The sequence below is a fragment of the Saimiri boliviensis genome, chromosome 7 (assembly GCF_048565385.1).
Source record: "Saimiri boliviensis isolate mSaiBol1 chromosome 7, mSaiBol1.pri, whole genome shotgun sequence".
Taxonomy (NCBI): domain Eukaryota; kingdom Metazoa; phylum Chordata; class Mammalia; order Primates; family Cebidae; genus Saimiri; species Saimiri boliviensis.
Genome location: NC_133455.1, coordinates 40,059,007 through 40,081,763, shown reverse-complemented (window position 1 = coordinate 40,081,763; position 22,757 = coordinate 40,059,007). Strand labels below are relative to the sequence as shown.

At 35.2% G+C, this 22,757-nt stretch overlaps 1 protein-coding gene across 1 annotated transcript in view; it reads right to left on the bottom strand.

Moving 5' to 3' along the window:
* The window catches only part of EEA1 (early endosome antigen 1), a 155,388-nt gene that overhangs the window by 17,947 nt on the left and 114,684 nt on the right, over positions 1-22,757 (bottom strand). Inside the window, exons 16-21 of the mRNA XM_039472113.2 lie at positions 21,776-21,889; positions 20,031-20,186; positions 17,768-17,907; positions 4,985-5,315; positions 4,163-4,264; positions 1,529-1,723 (exon numbers count right to left, since the gene is read on the bottom strand). Of these exons, the coding sequence (XP_039328047.2) occupies positions 1,529-1,723; positions 4,163-4,264; positions 4,985-5,315; positions 17,768-17,907; positions 20,031-20,186; positions 21,776-21,889 (1,038 nt within the window). The remainder of the gene's footprint in view (positions 1-1,528; positions 1,724-4,162; positions 4,265-4,984; positions 5,316-17,767; positions 17,908-20,030; positions 20,187-21,775; positions 21,890-22,757) is intronic.

Here is a 22,757-nt window from a genome sequence, read left to right as displayed (position 1 = left end):
ATTACAGGTGTGAGCTACTGCAGCCAACCAATTTTGTATTATTTTTTAATGCTCTACTGTAACTTTTTATTGCTTCTCTTCTCTCAAATATTTTCAATTCCAACTGCAGTTACAGAATCTACAGATATGGGGGGTCAACTGTACAGGCAATATATAGTAATCACAAATCCAAAAGAAATGTTACTGTGACTCATATATTTTAAATAAAAAAAATGAGAAAAATACTTGCATTTTTTATTTCACTAAGTTATGATGCTATAAAAATGAAGATTTTGTAAATACTTAGATACAAGCCTAGCACATTTTGAAGAAAATGACCTCAGGATCTGAAAGTATACAACCAAGCATGCACTGTGATAATTATATGCTGATTTTGATTATATATGGTAACACAAACAAAAGAATAGACACATTTGTCTATTCTTGGTTGTATTATTAGAGAACTACTATTTTGTAAAGTAGCATAATAGTTATAAAAACAGCAGTCAACATAAAATGTGTATTTTTTTATTGTTTTAATTTATATACTTCGTACTCTAGTGGTATGGTATATTTAGTTTATTCTACATAGTAGGGATTCTACTTTCTTCTCCACAGATCAATTAACACGGACATATTAACAGTAGAGAACTAAATCATTTTGTTCTTATATTTCATATTAAGTACAATCTGTTTTTATAACTCTTGGTCTGGACAAGTATTAAAAAACTTAAGAATAAAAAACGTGCTCAATAATAAATTAGAATAGGTTTGGAAATGGAAACCATTATGGTATAACTTAAAATATTAAATAATTAAAACTATATGAAGCTTTATACTACTGAAAGTTTTTAATATACCCCACTTTGTAATTTTTGTTCTTACCCCTTAATAAGAACAATTTATTTTAAATTTAAGTTTTTCTAATACACTATGAATGTTGCATAAATTATTCCCTTAATTGTTGTTAGTTATATATTATTATTATTATTATTATTATTTTGAGAGAGAGAGTCCCTCTGTCACCTAGCATGTGGCATGATTGCAGCTCACTGCAACCTTCACCTCCTGGGTTCAAGTGATTCTCCTGCCTCAGCTTCCCAAGTAGCTGGGATTATAGGTATGTACCACCATGTCCATCTAATTTTTGTATTTTTAGTAGAGACTGGGTTTTACCATGTTGGCCAGGCTGTTCTTGAACTCCTGACCTCAGATGATCTACCCACCTCGGAGTGCTCGGATTACAGGCATGAGCCACTGTGCCCAGCCAGTTATATATTATTTTTAATAAGGTAGTTTCATGGCTATCAAATGATTAGCACTATAATTTTAAATAACAATTATCTGACAACAGCTATAGTGAATGGAAATCCAGATTCAGGTATTTGATAATATAATAAAATGCTTTATTCACATACTGAACTTAGAAAAAAATTTAGCTCATGTAAACTTTTCTATGTGGCAACTCATCCATCTGTATTAATCATTGTATTATTTTCTTAATTGCCAAGTTTTTCTTCCTGTTAAAAGTAAAGAAATGTATCACTACCTTCTGTAAAACAGCAATTTTAAGTTCTCCTTGGAGTGCTTCAATTTGTTTTTTATTCTGTTCACTTGATTGCTTCAGCTCATTTATGTTCCCCTGAAGTTGTTGCTCTTCTTTTTCCTTTTGTTTTAAAGTATTCTGGGCCTGTGTAAGTTGTTCCTGAATTGAATTGAGTTCCAATTTCAACTGATGAGAAGCCTAAAAGAAAAAAAAACTATTTAGCCTTCATTTGTTCATTCAAAAGACAATTTACTGAATAACTACTACACTCCAGGCACTACTCTAGGAAGAAATTACTGAGGGTGTTGGCTACAGATAATCAATCAGTAAAGACACTTGCCCCCATCTTGCTTTCACAACCAACATAGCTATTAGATGACATGCTGGATTAATCTTTATTATTCAACATTACCTTTCTTTTTAACTTATATATATAGTTAGAGCCTGTAAATGATCAGGATTAGTATTCTCTTGTATCACAGAAAATAGGTATGTCAACATCAATGATTGCTGGATGTCTATTGTCTTTCAAAAACATTATTATATGCCAATAAGCCTACTGGCCACAATTGTCACAAAGAATATATAGTAACTATGATAAAACCAAAATCACTTTTAACAAATATGTTTAGTGTCTGATGACATGAAAATACGCTGCACAGGCCAGGTGCTCATTCCTATAATCCCAGCACTTTAGGAGGCTGAGGCAGGCAGATCATTTGAGGTCAGGAGCTTGAGACCAGCCTGGTCAACATAGTGAAATCTGTCTCTATTAAAAATACAAAAATTAGCCAGGCATGGTGGTGAGAACCTGTAATCCCAGCTACTCGGGAGGCTGAGGCAGGAAATCACTTGAACCTAGGAGGTGGAGGTTACAGTGAGCTGAGATCGCACCACTGCACTCCAACCCGGGTGATAGAGTGAGACTCTGTTTCAAAAAATAATTTAAAAAAAAAAAAAAAAAAAAACTACACTGCAAACAGTTACCTCATTTAGAGCTATCTGGGGCATATTTTACTTCTACCTTGTTTGTACAATCCACCAGAATATGTTTCTCTTCAAATTCAGATATCACACAGAAGTCACACTCAGGTTCCTCTGTGGCCAAGGTAAACCACTATTATCTCCCACCCTCCAACCAAAGTCATGTTTTCAGTTCTCTGCATAGTTCACTAAGAACTCAGCATTACATTTGAACATTTGCCCATATCCAAAGTTACTCTGGAAAAAGTTTTAGTGTTATACACAGATGTCTCAGCTTATCTCCACAATGAACAGCAAAATATTTTTATGCAAAACAGGAGTCAGATAGTATGACAATAAGGATGATATGATATGATAACCAATGTTAAAATAATAACTAGCATATGAGGATTTATTATAGTCAGTGTCCTGAGTACTTTAAAAGATATTAACCTGGCCAGGCGAGGTGACTCATGCCTGTAATCCCAGCACTTTGGGAGGCCGAGGTGGGTGGATTGCCTGAGCTCAGGAGTGTGAGACCAGCCTGGGCAACACGGCTGCCCATCTCTACTAAAATACAAAAAAAAATTAGCCAGACATGGCGGCATGTGCCTGTAGTCTCAGCTACTTGGGAGGCTGAGGCAGGAAATTGCAAGAACCCAGGAGGCAGAGGTTGCAGTGAGCCGAGACTGCGCCATTGCACTCTAGTCTGGGCGACAGAGCGAGGCTCCGTCTCAAAAAAAAAAAACAGAAAAAGATATTAACGTATTTATTTCTCACAATAACTCTATCACATAGATCCAAACAGACTCTATCATATAGAAATCAGGGCACAGAGATTAAATATTCTGTCTAAAATATGGCAAAATGGCATAGCTAATAAATGGCATAGCCAGGATATAAATTTGGACAATCTTGATTCAGAACTTGGGCATGAAGCAATTATAATTTTGCTACTTACATGGCTGGCATCTACAACACAAGTCTGCTTTCAATCAACAACTAGAATACAATCACATCAAATACTTGTCAGTACTATGTCTTGCTCCTTTATCAAATAAGATTTTCTAGAAAGTTGCATGCCTGGACTCTAACAGCTAGCAGGTATGGCTTCAGAGAGTAACAACCATATATTATACCTATTTGTTTACTCATGTGCTTGTCTGTTTTTGCTGGAAACAATAGAAGCAGTAACCACAGAAAAATATCTTAGTTGTTATACAACCATTATCAAGTATACATCTGCATAAGTAAAACTGTCCATGAAATAAAGAGCCTTTAAAAGGTCATTTCTATAGAAAGCATTTTAAGATTTCTTTTTCAACCATAATAATATTCCTTAACTCTGTAGTTCACTGACTCAATTTGCTGTCTTTATTAATTATATTTCTTTATTTGGACCTTTGGTTATAAACTAGCTTAAGTCTTTTTAATAGTAGGTAAAATGCAAATAACAATTTTAAACTATATACATGATTTGTTACATTTCAGAGAATTAAACGTATGACCTAAGTATCAATGTGAAAATACTTTTTTTCCCTTGAAAATATTTTTAAATAAAAAATTCTCTGTGGAAACGCCCCCAAGAACAAACATGCTTTATATATTTATTTAAAATATAAAGACCTGACTATACTTTACATATTTTATGTTACAGAAAAAAGAAAATCTTACCTCCTTCTCTTTTTCAAGTGACTTTTTCAGTTCCTTCTGTTCCTTAAGTGTGTTTTCCATCTGTACTTGAAGTTGATGCTTTAATTCTTTGCAAGTTTTCTCCTAAAAATAATTAAAACTATATTACATAAAAAAATTTGTAATAACCTTAAGAAGTTTAGTTTATAACCTTAGTAAAATACAAACAAGGAAATAAACTAAAACTATTGATGAGCTAAGATGAGACAGGGTCACCCGTTTCAATGATAAAAATAGGCAAATATTACAGAAGTAATGGAGGAGGGACAACAAAACACTAAGGGTTTTGATCATCAACCAAGTCACAATAATATATTTTAAACAATATTAAGACAGTATTTTAGAACACTTTGGAAATTATATTTTATGTCACACAATTCATTATAATTAACTTGCCACACTACTTTTAGAGCAATGGGCTTCAAGAAAATGGGAGCAAGAAAACTTAGAAAACAATAAATTAAAAAATAATCACAAGAGGAAAACTGTACAGATAGAAAATAATTTCTCCAAACAGAAAGGAACATAAAGGCAAAATACTAATAACACAGGAGAAAGATTGTGATATTCAACTGAAAATATTCTTGCCCTTTAGAAAATGGCACACTCACAGGCACACACACACCCACACCATTATCTTGGGCTTCTTTTCAGGTGAAGCAATCACAACTAATTTCCTCATAAGAACTACTTTAAATTATTAAAATGTGGGATGAAAAGCAAACTGTGAACTAAGCAGAAAAATCAGTACATTTTAAATAAAATAATCACTTCTCCCTAAGAAAGTAAATGTAAACTACTAACCAAATCTAATATAGCAGCTTTTCCTTTCTGATTCTCCTTTTCAAATTCACTTTTGGAGTTTTTCAAAGAATCAGAAACTTTTGACAGTTTCTCTTTTACTGTAGAAAGTTCTGACATTAAAGCTTCTTTCTCCATATTCACTTTTTGTAGTTCTGTTGCTGTTGTTTGAATTCTGTTATTCAACTCCTCGTGCTGCATCTTTGCACCTTGACTTAAAGTTTCCAATTCTTGTTTCAGTATTACTTTTTCTTCCTCTTGCTTGGTAAGCTTTTGCTTGATGTTTTCAAGGGCTTCAGATTTTTTCTGAAGATCCAATCTTGTACTGGTTACTCTAAAGATTGTTTAAGAAACAATCTTTTTAAATAACATGTAATTTACAATTTCTAATTTACCATTCAAAATTATCATAAACAATTACTGAGTTCTGAAACTTTTTTGTATAGTTCAGAAGTAAAAATAATCTAATTTCATAAAATCACACAACTAAAAAATACTTTAGAACATCTCATTTTATCACTTAAAAGATGTAGATTATTTTTCTGAAGTCAAATAAGTTGATAGTGAAGACAAAACTATCTAAGCCTCCTGACTTAATCCAGTTTTGTCCACCATAACTAATCCCCAGAAAAAGAAAAACTGCATATCACAGACCCTCTAGTCTATAATAGCCAGAAATGTTTTTCCATAAAGAATCTATTCATCATGTTAGTTCTCCAGCAACCACAGAACTTTGTCTCTTTCCTCAAAAACATAAAGCACATTATGTTTGATAGTTCTTAAACTTCAAAATATTTATGGTTAACCCAGAAAAAAATCAAGTAAGAAAATAAAAGAAACATAGAGGGAAGACAAATTATTTACTTTAACACTGGAACCTGGCAGATTATACAAAGGATTTGCTATCATTTGTTCCTTAATATAGGTCTCTTACACCTGAATGAAAAAGCAACCACAAGAATGAAGAAATAAAGATATAATTTTAGAATAGCTATAGACTTTTATTGTTTTCATAAAAGTAACTATGTAAATTATACAGCAAAAACCCCCAATACACTGTAAATAACAGCCATTTTTAAAGTCAAAACCAGATGCTAAGTAACAATATTTCTAGAATGCTCTCTAGTTCAAATGTAATCAGTATAAATTTATAACCAATAAAAATAATTCAACGATATATTAAAGGGAGGTTGTTAAAAGATGTACTAATCACATATTTGAAACTGTGCATTAATACAATTTCAAAACTGTATTTATACCTTGAAATTTAACTTTTTAATTCTAGAAACACAGTTTTAACTTCTAAAAAATAACTAGAGAAGACATTAAAGTTTAATAGGTTCACAAGATATTATGCCACCCTGATTTTTAAAGGTCCAAATGGAAAAGTCATTATGCTAATATTATTTTATCATTTTAATATAATTAAAATCCCTGTCAAGCAACCCTAAAATTAAGACTTAATATATTTATTTACCATGCTGCTTAACTTTTCCAAAATTAATTACAAAATCATAAGGTTATGTGAATCAAAGAAAGCAAAACGGAAATAGAGGCTTACATAGTCACTGTGAAACTTCTTGTTTTTTTTTTAAGTAACTAAAGGAAGAAATAAACAATCATACTTGGAAATTATAGCATCTCTTTTTTAGAAACTAATAGAACCACCAGAGGAAAAAATTGGCAAGAATATAGACAACCAGAACACCAGAACAGCACTGTAATTGTTATAGACCACTTCACCCAATAACAAAGAGTACATATATGTGCACATAGAAAATTCATTAAGATAAGCCATATGCTGGGCCTTAAATAAGACTTAGTTTCAAACATTTGAATTTTACCAAAAATGTTCTCTGACCACAATAGAATTAAATTAGACATCAGTAACAATAATATATCTAGGAGAGCCTCAATAAAGGTAAACCTACTTATAACATATGCATCAAAGAAAAAATCACAAAGGAAATCAGAAAATACATTGTAAGATGGGAGGGAAAAGTTGGGTGAATAAATTTAAATGGGCCCTCAAAAGGGGGGCCCTGCATCCTGTTATTTGGGCTGAGCCCTGGGCTCATAGGTGGGCTTTAATCAAAGTCCCAATATGTTTATCTGACATAAGAGCAGAAGGGACTCCAGCCTTCCTTGCCTAGGTAGTACTCCAGATATGTAAGAACACCCCAGAGGAGAAATGTATGCACAAAGTACATAGACAAAAAAGATCTCGGTATTAAAGGTTTTCCTACCCCAAAAGGATGTGGGAGCCTTGTGAGTAAATTCTTAACCATGACATTAGAACACAGAATGAAAATGGGCCCACTTCCATTGGGCCCATTGGAAACAGAAAGAACCATTGGGCCTGTAGGGTTTTGGGGGAAGAGAACCAAAGCTGTCTCAGAGGTGATCTTCATGGACTGATAACTGGATTCTAGAGATAATGATGAACCATTTGGTCGGTAATGTAACGGATCAGATATGTTCCTCAAATATCTAGGCACTGAAAACTGCAGTGAGAAGTAATGATACCTGATGCACAAGATACACTTCTATATCCTCCGATTCAAAGTATCAGGACCCAATTTAGTAGATATAAAAATAAGAATATTTTCACCATCGTATCTCCAAACAAGGATGAAAACCATGAAGATGTGAAACCTGATAGGTTTTATTTCATCTTCCTGAAGAAGACTTTTCTCAGGCGTTTAGTCTCCACCTTTACTACTGGAAGAGTCAAGAGCCCTCATCCCCTTGACACAAGTCAAGTCCACCAATTCATTCAGAGTAGCTGATTTTATGTTTAAAGACAAAATGCACTAAAATATAACCAGCCATATGAAGACATCCAAATAATTGGGGTGGAACTGATTTTTATCCAAAAAATTTTCTGGTGAGTGATGTGCTTACTGAAAATCTCATCATGGCAGGACCCAAATTCAGCATCAATATCAAGGATAAGCTGGGCAAGAGATTAATTTTACCTTGGGAGTGAAGGACTGATGCTGCAGCTCAGCACTTTTATGACTATATATGTTCAGAAGCACATACCCATTCTGCCACCAGAGACATTTGAAACTTTATAAACCAATAAATCTTAAAGGTCTTAATATCTTCTAAACCAATCCATCCTTATACTCAGAGCTGCCATGAATCCACTGAGCACTTTAGTGCAAATTAGAAAAAAGATACCCTCCTTCAAGATAATTTGTTACATCTGTGGCAAAACTGTCATAATACGCTGATTTTATTAGAATAAGACTTAATACTACCATCTGCATAAATCTTACATCTCGCATTGACAAGTGAAAAGTGGGTAACTGAAGAAAAGAAACAGACACTACAAAATGTAGACAGACACAGAGAAGCTTTCACATTTAAAAGCTGTTTTAAAAAGCAAAGTAAACATAAAGTCTAAAGATGGAAACAACAAAGAGGAGAAATAAATAACATAAAAAATTGTCAAAATCAATTAAATCAAAAGCTTTTACAAAATTCTGACAAAACTAATAAATCTCTAATTAAACTGATTTTTAAAAAGACAAATTACCAATATTAAGAATAAAGGAGGAAAACTACCACAGATCCTACAGACTTTAAAAGTATAATGTTATGAACAACATTATGCCAATAAATTTGAAGTTTAGAGGAAATGAACACATTTCTAAAAGAAATTACCAAAACTGACTCAAGCAAAAAAAAAGTCAGAAAATCAGAATAGCTCTCTATCTATTAAATGAATTGAACCCCAAAGGAAACAACCCAGAAAAAGAACTCCAAGCCTAGCTGGTTCACTAATGAATTCTATCAAACATTTAAGAAACAAATTATATCCGCCCCATACAAACTACTTCAGAAAGGAGAAGATGAGGAAATATTTCTCAATTCCTTTTTAAGGCCACTATAACTCTGATATCAAAATCTGACAATGATATTAAAGGAATACTACAGACCAACATACCTTATAAATATATAAAAAATTTTTAACAAAGTATTATCAAATAAAAAACAGCAATATATAAAAAGGTAATATAGCATGGTCAAGTGAATTTATTCCAGAAAAGCAAGGTTCTTTTAATAGTAAATCAATGTAATTGACCATATTAACAGAATAAAAGAGAAAATCCACATGATCATACCAATAGATACAGAAAAAAGAAGTTGATAAAATTCAATCCAAGCACAATAATTTTTTCTGTCGCCCAGGCTGGAGTACAGTGGCCCTGGAGTGCAGTGGTGCAATCTCAGCTCACCACAATCTCTACCTCCCAAGTTCAAGCAATTTCCATACCTCAGCCTCCCAAATAGCTGGATTACAGGTGCATGCCACCACGCCTAGTTGATTTTTGTATTTTTATTAGAGATGGGGTTTCACCATGCTGGCCAGGCTGGTCTCAAACTCCTGACCTCAGGTGATTGGCCCGCCTCCCAAAGTTCTGGGATTACAGGCGTGAGCCACAAGGCCGATAATTTTTTTTAAAAAAATAACTAGGTATCCAAGGTAATGTCCTCAATCTGATAAAGGGAATCTCAGAAAAACCTATAGCTAACCTCAAATGTAATGATGAAACATTTAATATTTCCTGCCTAAGATTAGAAATAATGCAAAGATGTTTGCTATTACAAAATTTATATTCAAAATTTTACTGTATGTCCAAACCAGTGAGAAAAAGGCATAAAAGGCCTATAGGTTGGAAAGGAAGAAGTAAATTTGTCTCTATTCGCAGATAACATCATTTTCTAATTAGAAAAACGTCAAGAACTCTATAAACAACTACTAAAACTAAAAAGTAAATTGGGCAAGGTTAAAGGGAGAAAGTCAATATAAAAAACTGTATTTTTATACTAGTCACAAGGAAGTGGAAAATTAAATTTAAATAACAATTTATAATTGCATTGAAAAATACTCAGGAATAAATTTAACAAAAGATGAACAAGATGTCTATGTTAAAAATACTACTTAAAATACTACAGAGGTGGATGCAAGATGGCCAAATAGGTACAAGCTCTGGAGTACCAGTCCCAGAGAGAACAACGCAGAGGGTAAGTGAACACCACATTTCCAAATGAGTTATTACTGCCCACAGACCAGGAGATCCCTGGGGTGAAAAGCACCACAAGCTTTCAACATGGCTGTTTCAGCCAGCGCAGCAGGTCTCCACACAAAAACTCACACAAATCTGGGTGGCCATTTCAACTGGTGCCTGGAACACCTGGGAGACAGAGCCGCCCATTCAACTGAAAAAAAGGGGGCTGAAACAGGGAGCCAGGTGACCTGGCTCGGCAGGTCCCACCTCCACAAAGTCCAGCAATCTGACATGCTCTGGACTGAGAGTTTCCCAGCAAGCACAGCTGGACCTGGGACAGTCCAGCTCTGCTGGGGGAAGGGTGTCTGCCACTACCGAGGCAGTTTGCCATTACTGAGCCAGACCGCCATTACCGAGGCAGTTCTAACTAAACCTCTACAAACAAAACCAAGAGGAAGTTCACACAGCAGCTGGGCAGAGCCCTCGAAAGCTCAGCAATGCCTCTGCTGACAGACTGTGACTAGGCTACCTCCTTGCTGGGCAGGGCAGCTCTGAAAAAAGGCAGCAGCAGGTCAGGAACTTATAAATAAAGCCCCACCTTCCCAGGACAGAGCACCTGAAAAAAAGGCGGTTATGAGTTCCACTGCAGCAGACTTAAATTTATCTGCCCAGTAGCTCTGAACAGAACAACAGAGCTCACACACTGGCACTTGAACTCCTATAAGGGACAAACTGACTCCTCAAGCAGCTCCCTGACCCCTGTAGATTCAAAGAGCCATCTCATAAAGGAGAGCTCAGGCTGACATCTGGTGGGTATCCTTCTGGGAAGAAGATGGCAGAAGAAGAAACTGGCAGCAACCCTTACTCTTCTGTAGTCACTGCAGGTGACCCCCCCAGACAAGCAGGGTCTGGAGTAGACCTCCAGCAGTCCTACAGCAGAGGGACCTGAATGTTAGAAGGAAAACTAAAAAACAGAAAGAAATAACTACATCAACAAAAAGGACATCCACTCAGAGACCCCATCCAAAAGTCAAGAACTACAAAGACCACAGGTAGATAAATCCACAAAGATGGGAAGAAAGCGGCAAAAAAAGGATGAAAACACCCAAAACCAGAACGGCTCTCCTCCTCGAAAGGATCACAACTCAGCAGCAGCAAAGGAACAAAGCTGGATGGAGAATGAGTCTGATGAATTGACAGAAACAGGCTTCAGAAGGTGAGTAATAACAAACTTCTCTGAACTAAAAGAACATGTTCTAACCCAATGCAAAGAAACTAAGAACCTTGAGAAAAGGTTTGATGAAATGCTAACGAGAATAAACAGCTTAGAGAAGAATATAAATGACTTAATGGAGCTGAAAAACACAAGATAAGAACTTCGCAAAGCATACACAAGTTTCAATAGCCAAATCGATCAAACAGAAGAAATTATATCAGAGATTGAAGATCAACTCAATGAAATAAAACGAGAAGGCAAGATTAAAGAAAAAAATATTGAAAAGAAATGAACAAAGCCTCCAAGAAATATGGGATTATGTGAAAAGACCTAATCTATGTTTGATAGGTGTACTTGAATGTGATGGAGAGAATGAATCCAAGCTGGAAAAGACTCTTCAAGGATATCATCCAGGAAAACTTCTCAACCTAGCAAGGCAGGCCAATATTCAAGTCCAGGTAATACAGAGAACACCACAAAGATATTCCTCAAGAAGAGCAACCCCAAGGCACATAATCGTCAGATTCACCAGGGTTGAAATGAAGGCAAAAAAGCTTAAGGGCTGCCAGAGAGAAAGGTCAGGTTACCCACAAAGGAAAGCCCATCAGACTCACAGTGGATCTCTCAGCAGAAACCATACAAGCCAGAAGAAAGTGGGGACCAATATTCAACATCCTTAAAGAAATGAGCTTTCAACCTAGAATTTCATATACAGCCAAACTAAGCTTCATAAGCAAAGGAGAAATAAAATCCTTTACAAACAAGCAATTGCAGAGAGATTCCATTACCACCAGGCCTGCCTTACAAGAGCTCCTGGAAGAAGCACTAAACATGGAAAGGAACAACCAGTACCAGCCACTCCAAAAATGTATCAGTGGTAAAAAGCATCGACACAATGGAGAAACTGGGTTAATGAATGGGAAAAACAACCAGCTAGCATCAAAATGGCAGGATCAAATTCACACATAGCAATATTAACCTTAAATGTAAATGGGGTAAATGCCCCAATCAAAAGACGCAGACTGGCAAATTGGACAAAAAGTCAAAACCCATCAGTGTGCTGTATTCAGGAAACCCATCTCATGTGCAAGGACACAGAAAAACTCAAAATAAAGGGACGGAGGAAGATTACCAAACAAATGGAGAGGAAAAAAAAAAAAAAAAAAAAAGCAGGAATTGCAATCCTAGTCTCTGATAAAATAGACTTTAAACCAACAAAGATCAAAAGAGATAAAGAAGGGCATTACAAAATGGTAAGAGAATCAATGCAACAAGAAGAGCTAATGATCCTAAATATAAACACACCCAATATAGGAGCATCCAGATACATAAAGCAAGTTCTTAACAACCTACAAAGAGACTTAGACTCTGACACAATAATAGTGGGAGACTATAACATTCCACTGTCATTATTAGACAGATCAACAAGACAGAAAGTTAACAAGGATATCCAGGAATTGAACTCAGATCGGGACCAAGCAAACCTAATAGACATACACAGAACCCTCCACCTGAAATCCACAGAACATACATTCTTCTCAGCACCATATCACACCTACTCTAAAATTGACCAAATAATTGGAAGTAAATCACTCTTCAGCAAATGCAAAAGAATGTAAATCATAACAAACAGTCTCTCAGACCACAGTGCAATCAAATTAGAACTCGGGATTCAGAAACCAACTCAAAACCCCACAACTGCAGGGAAACTGAACAACTAGCTCTTGAATATTGACTGGATACACAATGAAATGAAGGAAGAAATAAAGATGATCTTTGAAACCAACGAGAATGAAGACAAAATGTACCAAAATCTCTGGGACACATTTAAAACAGTGTCTAAAGGAAAATTTATAGACATAAATACTCACATGAGAAGCAAGGAAAGATAGAAAATTGATACCCTATCATCAAAATTGAAAGACCTAGAGGAGTAAGATAAAAAAAAAAAGAAAACCCACAAGGTAGCAGAAGACAAGAAATAACTAAGATCAGAGCAGAACTGAAGGAGATAGAGACACAAAAAAACTTTCAAAAAATCAATAAATCCAGGAGCTGGTTTTTTGAAAAGATCAACACAATAGACAGACTGTTGGCCAGATTAATAAAAAAGAAAAGAGAGAAGAATCAAATAGATGCAATGAAAAATGATAAACAGGATATCACCACTGATTCCACAGAAATACAAATTACCATCAGAGATTACTACAAACAACTCTATGCACACAAACCAGTAAACCTCGAAGAAATGGATATATTCCTGGACACTTGCACCCTTCCAAGCCTAAACCAGGAAAAAGTCGAAACCCTGAATAGACCAATAACAAGGTCTGAAGTTGAGGAAGCAATTAATAGCCTACCAACCAAAAAAAGCCAAGGTCCACATGGGTTCACAGCTGAATTCTACCAGACATACAAAGAGGAGCTGGTACCACTCCTTCTGAAACTATACCAAACAATCCAAAAAGGGAATTCTTCCCAAATCATTTTATGAGACAAACATCATCCTGATACCAAAACCCGACAGACTCAACAAAAAAAGAAAACTTCAGGCCAATATCCATGAAGCACGTTGATGCAAAAATCTTCAATAAATACTGGCAAAACAATTCCACCAGCACATCGAAAAGCTTATCCAACACGATCAAGTAGCCTCCATCCCAGGGATGCAAGGCCAGTTTAACATACGCAAGCCTATAAACGTAATCCATCACATAAACAGAACCAAAGACAAAAATCACATGATTATCTCAATAGATGCAGAGAAGGCCTTCAACAATATTCAACAGCCCTTTATGCTAAAAACTCTCAATAAACTAGGTATCAACAGAATATATCTCAAATTAATAAAAGCTATTTATGACAAACTAACAACCAATATCATATGGAATGGACAAAAATTAGAAGCATTCCCTTTGAAATGTGGTACTAGACAAGGATGCCCTCTCTCACCACTCCTATTCAATATAGTATTGGAAGTTCTAGCCAGAACAATCAGGCAAGAAAAAGAAATAAAGGGTATTAAATTAGGAAAGGAGGAAGTCAAATTGTCTCTATTTGCAGATGACATGACTGTACATTTAGAAGACCCCGTCATCTCAGCCCAAAATCTTCTTAAACTGATAAGCAACTTCAGCAAAGTCTCAGGATACAACATCAATGTGCAGAAATCACAAGCATTCCTATACACCAATAACAGACTTAAAGAGAGCCACATCAAGAATGCACTGCCATTCACAATTGTTACAAAGAGAATAAAATACCTAGGAATACAACTAACAAAGGATGTAAAGGACCTCTTTAAGGAGAACTACAAACCACTGCTCAAGAAAATGAGAGAGAACACAAACAGATGGAGAAACATTCCACGTTCATGGTTAGGAAGAATCAATATTGTGAAAATGGCCATACTGCCCAAAGTAATTTATAAATTCAGCACTATCCCCATCAAGCTACCTATGAGCCTCTTCACAGAACTGGAAAAAACTGCCTTAAACTTCATATGGAACCACAAGAGAGCCCGCATAGCCAAGACAATTCTAAGCAAAAAGAACAAAGCCGGAGGCATCATGCTACCTGATTTCAAACTATACTACAAGGCTACAGTAATCAAAACAGCATGGTACTGGTACCAAAACAGAGATATAGACCAATGGAACAGAACAGAGGCCTCAGAGGCAATGCCACACATCTACAACCATCTGATCTTTGAAAAACCTGACAAAAACAAGCAATGGGGAAAGGATTCCCTGTTTAATAAATGGTGTTGGGAAAACTGGCTAGCCATGTGCAGAAAGCAGAAACTGGACCCCTTTCTGACACCTTACACTAAAATTAACTCCAGATGGATTAAAGACTTAAACATAAAACCTAACACCATAAAAACCCTAGAAGAAAACCTAGGTAAAACCATTCAGGACATAGGTGTAGGCAAGGACTTCATGACTAAAACACCAAAAGCATTGGCAACAAAAGCCAAAATAGACAAATGGGATCTAATTAAACTCCAGAGCTTCTGCACAGCAAAAGAAAGAGTCATTACAGTGAACCAGCAACCAAGAGAATGGGAAAAATTTTTTGCAATCTACCCATCTGACAAACAGTTAATATCCCGAATCTACAAAAAACTAAAACAGATTTACAAGAAAAAAAAAACACAAACCCATTCAAAATTAGGCAAAGGACATAGACACTTTCAAAAGAAGACATATATGAGGCCAACAAACATGAAAAAATGCTCATCATCACTGGTCATTAGAGAAATGCAAATCAAAACCACATTGAGATACCATCTCATGCTGGTTAGTATGGCAATCATTAAAAAATCTGGAGACAGCCTGGGCACGGTGGCTCACGCCTGTAATCCCAGCACTTTGGGAGGCCGAGGCGGGTGGATCACGAGGTCAAGAGATCGAGACCATTCTGGTCAACATGGTGAAACCCCGTCTCCACTAAAAATACAAAAAATTAGCTGGGCATGGTGGCGGACGCCTGTAGTCCCAGCTACTCGGGAGGCTGAGGCAGGAGAATTGCTTGAACTCAGGAGGCGGAGGTTGTGGTGAGCCGAGATCGCGCTATTGCACTCCAGCCTGGGTAACAAGAGCGAAACTCCATCTCAAAAAAAAAAAAAAAAAAAAAAAAAAAAAAAAAAAAATCTGGAGACAACAGATGCTGGCGAGAATGTGGAGAAATAGGAACACTTTTACACTGTTGGTGAAAGTGTAAATTAATTCAACCATTGTGGAAGACTGTGTGGCGATTCCTCAAAAACATAGAAATAGAAATTCCATTTGACCTAGCAATCCCATTACTGGGTATAATCTAAAGGATTATAAATCATCCTATTATAAAGACACATGCACACGTATGTGTGGCACTGTTTACCATAGCAAAAACCTGGAACCAACCCCAATGCCTATCGATGACAGACTGCACAAGGAAAATGTGGCACATACAAACCATGGAATACTATGCAGCCATAAAAAATGATGAGTTTATGTCCTTTGTAGGAACATGGATGAATCTGGAAACCATCATTCTCAGCAAACTGACACAAGAACAGAAAAACAAACACCACATGTCTCACTCATAGGTGGGTGTTGAACAATGAGAACTCATAGACACAGGGAGGGGAGCATCACACACTAGGGTCTGTTGGTGGAGAATAGGGGATGGGCAGCTGCGGGTAATGAGGTTGGGGAGGGATAACAGGGAGAGAAATGCCAGATACAAGTGATGGAGGCGTGGAGGCAGCAAACCATATTGTCATGTATGTACCTATGCAATAATCCTGCATGTTTTGCACATGTACCCCAGAACCTAAAGTGCAATTTAAAAAAAAAAAAATACTACTTAAAGAAATTAAAGAAGGCCCAAGTAGATAAAGACATATGTTTGTGTACTAGAAGATTCAGTGTTAAGATGTCACTTCTCCCCAGATTGATTTACAATTTCAATGCAATTCTAATCAAAATCCAACAGCTTTATTTGCAGAAATGGACAACTTAATGCAAAAATGTATATGGAAAAGCAATGAACGTACAAGAGTCAAGACAATCTTGAAAAATAATAAAGTCGAAGCTACATTTAAAATACCATCTGATGGTATATTAAATTTTTTATGGTTATTTTTGTGTGTTATACCACACAAACTTAGCTACATTTATGATTTTCAATATCATGATTATATTAAGTAAAATGATATTAGGTACCAATACCATAATACTTGTGGCAGGGTACCATGTGGTTTTCTACAGGAAAAGAATAAGGAAGATATTGACTAGAAGGGCAAGTGAAAAAACTCCAGTAGTGATGAAAATGTCCTATATAGGGCTGTGGCTAGATGCATAGATACAAAGAATACACACTTATTAAAACTCAAAGTACATATGTAAAAATCTGTGCATTTAACTATGTGTGAATTTCACCTCAATAACAAAAACAAGAATTACACTGGTATTTGTGTTTCCTTTGTTTTTATAAACATAGACAATCTGCCAGAATGCATCACATAGCTGAGGTTATTTTTTTTGTAAGACAAAGTATCACTTTGTCACCCAGGCTGGAGTGCAGTGGTGTGACAGCTTTAACCTCCCGGGCTCAAGAAATCTTGCTATGCTACCCAGGCTGACAAGATCACTTCTTATCAGAAAGAATACATTCCCTGCTTGGTATAGCTAGAAGTCTAACTACTTTTGAGTATTACATAAATATTCCTGAATTTTTAAATTTTACATTAATTTATTCAAATTTGCAAACACTTCAAAACAAATGATTTACCCCAGAGAAATGAGCAGCTTATCACTGTTGAAAACACATGACCCAAAGTTTGTAAAACTAAGTTTTCAGTCCTCTGTAGTGAAGTTTTACCATATTATGATGGCTTTATTTTTTCATTCATATTAACATCAGCAATTTATAAAATTAACACAAAATAAATATTTAATAAATCTTTAAGCACTACGATAGCAAAATTTAAATCTGAAGGAAATTTCAATACTTAGTTTATAACCTTTTCCCTTAATTTATAAGTAAGATGGTTTAGCTTACATTTCTTTCTCCATTTCAAGTTGTTTACTCAATTCTGTGGCTCTAAGCTCTAAATCTGTGTTCAGCTGTCTTTGCTGTTGTAGATCTTGCAAAGCCTGCTCCTTGCTTGCTTTAACTTCGAGACTATCAGCTTCTAGTTTCTATGGAAGAAATATGGTATGGCAGCCATTTTAATATTAGTAATTAGCAATCCATTATTAAATATTATAACATTTTGGGTTATATTCAAATAGGTGTGAAATACACAAAAATAAAAATCAAATATTTATTATAATATAAAACACATTCTGAAACCATTACTAAAGAGGTTATTTTAAAATCTATCAGAATACCCAGCAGAAGGCTTTATACATAATAGGCAGCTGCTAAGTGCTGATGTTTAAAATTAATTCTTGTCTGGGCACAGTGGCTCACACTTGTAATCCCAGCACCTTGGAAGGCAGAGGCAGGCAGATCACTTGAGGTCAGGAGTTCAATACCAGCCTGGCCAACATGGTAAAACCCCATCTCTACTAAAAAGAATAAAATAAAAATACAAAAATTAGCTGGGCACGGTAGTCCACACCAGTAGTCCCAGTTACTTGGGAGGCTGAGGCAGAAGAATGGCTTGAACTTGGGAGGCAGAGGATGCAGTGAGCTGAGACTACACCACTCTACTCCAGCCTGGGCAACAGAAGGAGACTCCATCTCGAACAAACAAACAAACAAAAAAAACAATTCTGAATAAAAGAATCAACTTAAAAGAAACATAAATAGTTATTACCTCCATAAAAGTTGTTAACTCAAGCATGAAAAAAAAAGTTAACAGGTTCTTCACTCATGTACTCACTTAAAATATATTATTTTTTATAGTCATAGTTAAAAACACTGATGTAATTACAAGATATTTAAAACTAAAATGAAGTTCTCATATACTCCTTCTCATTAACACCTATTGATCCAAAATATAAAGCCAATTAAATTCCTCATTTTGCTTCTTTAATCTCTTGGACTAGATAACGTTGTTCTTCAGAATATAGTTTGTATCTCATATATATATACATGTAATTATGTTTGTATTTTTACAAACTTACAACATCAAACTGTTAAAATTAAGTTTGTAAAGCTTTACACAATACTTGCACAGTGGTAGTGATTTTGCACAATAAATATCTTATGAATTGAATGGTACCTGTAGCCCTTACCATTGACCTACACTGAAAATATTCATTAAATAAAAGGTATTTGATGTAGCTATTCTACACGTCTACATAAAAAAATATAAAATACTCCATAAAATGATAATTACAAAGTATTAGAGCTGATCATCACAATAAACACTCAGTTCTAAATAACCACTATTTTTTAAAAGGTACCCAAATAGAATTCTCATTAGATACTTTTCAGTAAAATAATACTTCTGTTTTTTTAACCATGCCTAAGGTACTTTGCATTTGCTATTATCACTTGCCATAAAGAAAAAAAAAGGAACCTATAAACAGAATTGTAATTCTTCTCCCATATTATATTGGTATGTACGTACATATATACATTTCATGACTCTACAATCATACACATATGCTTCACCTGGTTGTGGAAGTGTAAGTTACATATATATAGTAACTTGAGAAGTTTCTGTTTAACTGACAGTAGCTCAATTTAAAAAAAAAAAAAAATTTTTTTATTTTTAGCCAAAAGCAGTTAAGAAGCAAGTGATTCTAGTTTAAAGGACAAAAAACTGAGGTCAAATCCTTCTGAGATGTCTAATCATTTCATCCCTTCAGCAAATCATTCACTTGGAGTTTTGTTAAAGTAAGATGCAGTTTACCATGGTCTCAATGTGTTATTAAATTAGAGGCAAAATATTGAAAGGGTATGAAGTTTTAAAAAGGAAAAAGGCTACCATATCTGAAATGTGATATTGGAATAAGTTGGTAGGAGATGGAAGAATGAAGGATTAGAATAGATTTCACAACAAAAAATTGTAAGTTCCTTGTAATTGTAGAGTAGATCCTCAGTTAGTTGTCTTTGGAAAAAGTAACACATTACAATGGAATCAGTATGTATGTTGACTGTTATTTATAAAAGACACTCATTAAGAAAGAAATTAAAAAGATAGAATTCAAAATTAAGACGTGAAAAATTACAAGTAATTTTTTAAACATTTTATACCACAACTTCACCTTTCTTTGTTAATTAAAAATCTTTGATTCCATGTAGGTCATGAGATTCCACTGCTGCTGAAGTAGAAAATATGACTAAATTCAACTTCTTTTATACGAACCTTAATTTGACCTTCTAGCTCTTCGATTTTCTGTTCTAAAGAGAGATATTTTTCTTTATATTCTTTAAGATGACTTTCCAGCTGACTGCAATGTTCTTGCTTGTCTTGTAACTTTGCAGTGACCTGATCCAACTGAGTAGTAATCTTATTTAACTCCTTTAGAAAAGTACAATTGAAGAAAACTTTGGTAAGGTTTAGTATATTGTAGTGTCCAAATGTTCAAAGTAAAATTGAAAATATGAATTTTATTTAAAAAAATATTTGGAGTAAGATCTCAGATAAGTCTAATGGTATTTTAGAGGCTATACTTACCTTTCAATATAAAGGACATGAACTAAATTCTTATGTAGTCTAAGATACTAAGTTTATATAGTCTAAGATACTAAGTTTACATGTATAACAGTTTAATAGCTTTTCAATGTTTAAGAAGAATTCTTTTAGGAACCAAAGATACAACAGAATATTAGCCAGGCTAATAATAAAGTAATGCTTTTATATTATAATTAAATATTTTCAATGTTCAAAGCACCATTTTTTTAAAGTATTTTTTAAAAGTATTACAGTGATTATGAGGCTTGTTCAATTCATCTGGAATATCCAGTTGCACAAAAAGAACAAAATAAAAATTACTACCAAATCTACTATCCTATCCAAAAGTAGGATATATACCAAATTTAAGAGCAAACATTCCATTTAAATAGGACTGTACTAAAGGGTGGATATAGAAAACTGTTTCTTAAGTTGATGTACTTCTGTATTTAAAAAAAAACAACAACAACAGGCTAATAAGGCTGGGCACAGTGACTCATGCCTGTAATCCCAGCACTTTGGGAGGCTGAGGTGGGTGGATCACCTGAGGTCAGGAGTTCGAGACTAGCCTGACCAACATGGTGAAACCCCACCTCTATTAAAAATACAGAATTAGCTGGGTGCAGTGGCCCATGCCTGTAATCTAGCTATTTGAGAGGTTGAGGCAGGAGAATTGCTTGAACCTGGGAGGTGAAGGATGCAGTGAGCTGAGATTGCACCACTGCACTCCAGCCTGGGCAACATGAGCAAAACTCTGACTCAAAAAAAAAAAAAAAAAAAAAAGCGAGGGGGTGGGGGGACAATAACTAATATTACTCCTTGAATAACAAGTAAATTTTAAAAATTCCTACCAGTAAAAGCTAAGAAAAATCTACCAGCAACATTCACCTTGACCCTAGAGTAGGATGCTTCTATTCTATCAGAGTATTGAGAAAAGTAACTCTTGTATTCCCTCCAGCTCCTCCCTTCCTCCTATTCCCAAGAAAAGAGTAACTCTTATAACTGAGGTAGAATATATAGCGTTCCAAGTGGCAGGTACATCTGGGTCATGGTCCAGCCTACCTACTAAAAACAAGTGTGGAGGTCTGCCCTTCCAATCACCAACACTTGAAGGGATGAGGCAACAATTCAAAAGTTAGGAGTAAATGCTTCTGCTCTACAGCAAGGTCTAGTCTAGAGAATAAGAACAGTATCAGGAAGCCCAACCACAGCTGCACACTAACAGTGCTTTGTCAAAAACAAAGCTGATATTTTTATCTCCATCTAGCTGACCCCCACCTTTACTACTCAACTGGTTCTGAACTCATGGAGAAATTAAGGGGGAAAAGCAAGTCTATCACAAGATTATACAAAACTGAGTATCATCTTTACATGTTCGCAATTTGTTTTCTACCAAAGCACTGGGTTACAGTATGAAATTGCATCAGTTTCCCCACCTGCTGTTTATCTTGTAATGCATTTTGAGCTGTGTCCAAATGATTCTGAAGATCGGCTCTTTGAGCAGTTTTTGCTGCTTCTGCTGATAGCAATAGTTCAGTTTTGGCTTTAATCTGTAACAACATTTACAAATTATTTAATTTATATTTAGTTATTGATTTCCTTTTGCTTGAATGCACACTGCTTTTGTGATTAAACAATTTAAAAATTAAGTCAGGACAGGCATGGTGGCGGGCACCTGTAGTCCCAGCTACTTGGAAGGCTGAAGCAGGAGAATCGCTTGAACCCAGGAGGCAGAGGTTGCAGTGAGCTGAGATCGCACCTCTGCTCTCCAGCCTGGGCCACAGAATGAGATTCTGTCTAAAATCACACACACACACACACACACACACACACACACACACACACACACACACACAAAAGGAAAAAGAAAAGATACACTTTTGTCCAGAAAAAAGGTTACTATATTTTTCAGAAGTGAATACTTGAAAGTCTAGCACTCTTATAATAAAGTAAATAACCATACCCCCAAAAAATGATGACTCCAAAGATAATCAAGAATTACAGAATTCAAGGACTCAAAACAGCCAGACAACTGGCACTTTGTAAAATTCAGTATTTTCTGATAATTTCTCACTTAAAGGGTTTTACTTTTGATGCTTAGAGTCAAAATATTAAACATTAAAAATTCAAGGCTTTCAACAAAAATCAAACAAGCAAACAGATCTATCATGTTAGTGTTACTAACAAGATCTATCTCGTTACTCAAAAGTAACATTTTTAAGTGTTTGAATACCTTTAGTACAACTCACCTCGAATAAGAAAAGCAAAAAATAAAAATATATATGTAAAAAGACATATTTAAAGTTAACATTTTGAGAAAACAGAAAAATGGGGGGAGCATTCTTTTAGCTGGTTGAAGAGAGGGTCAATGAACATAAGAAATCTGAAATTTACATTGTATGCATAATTACAAGCTGA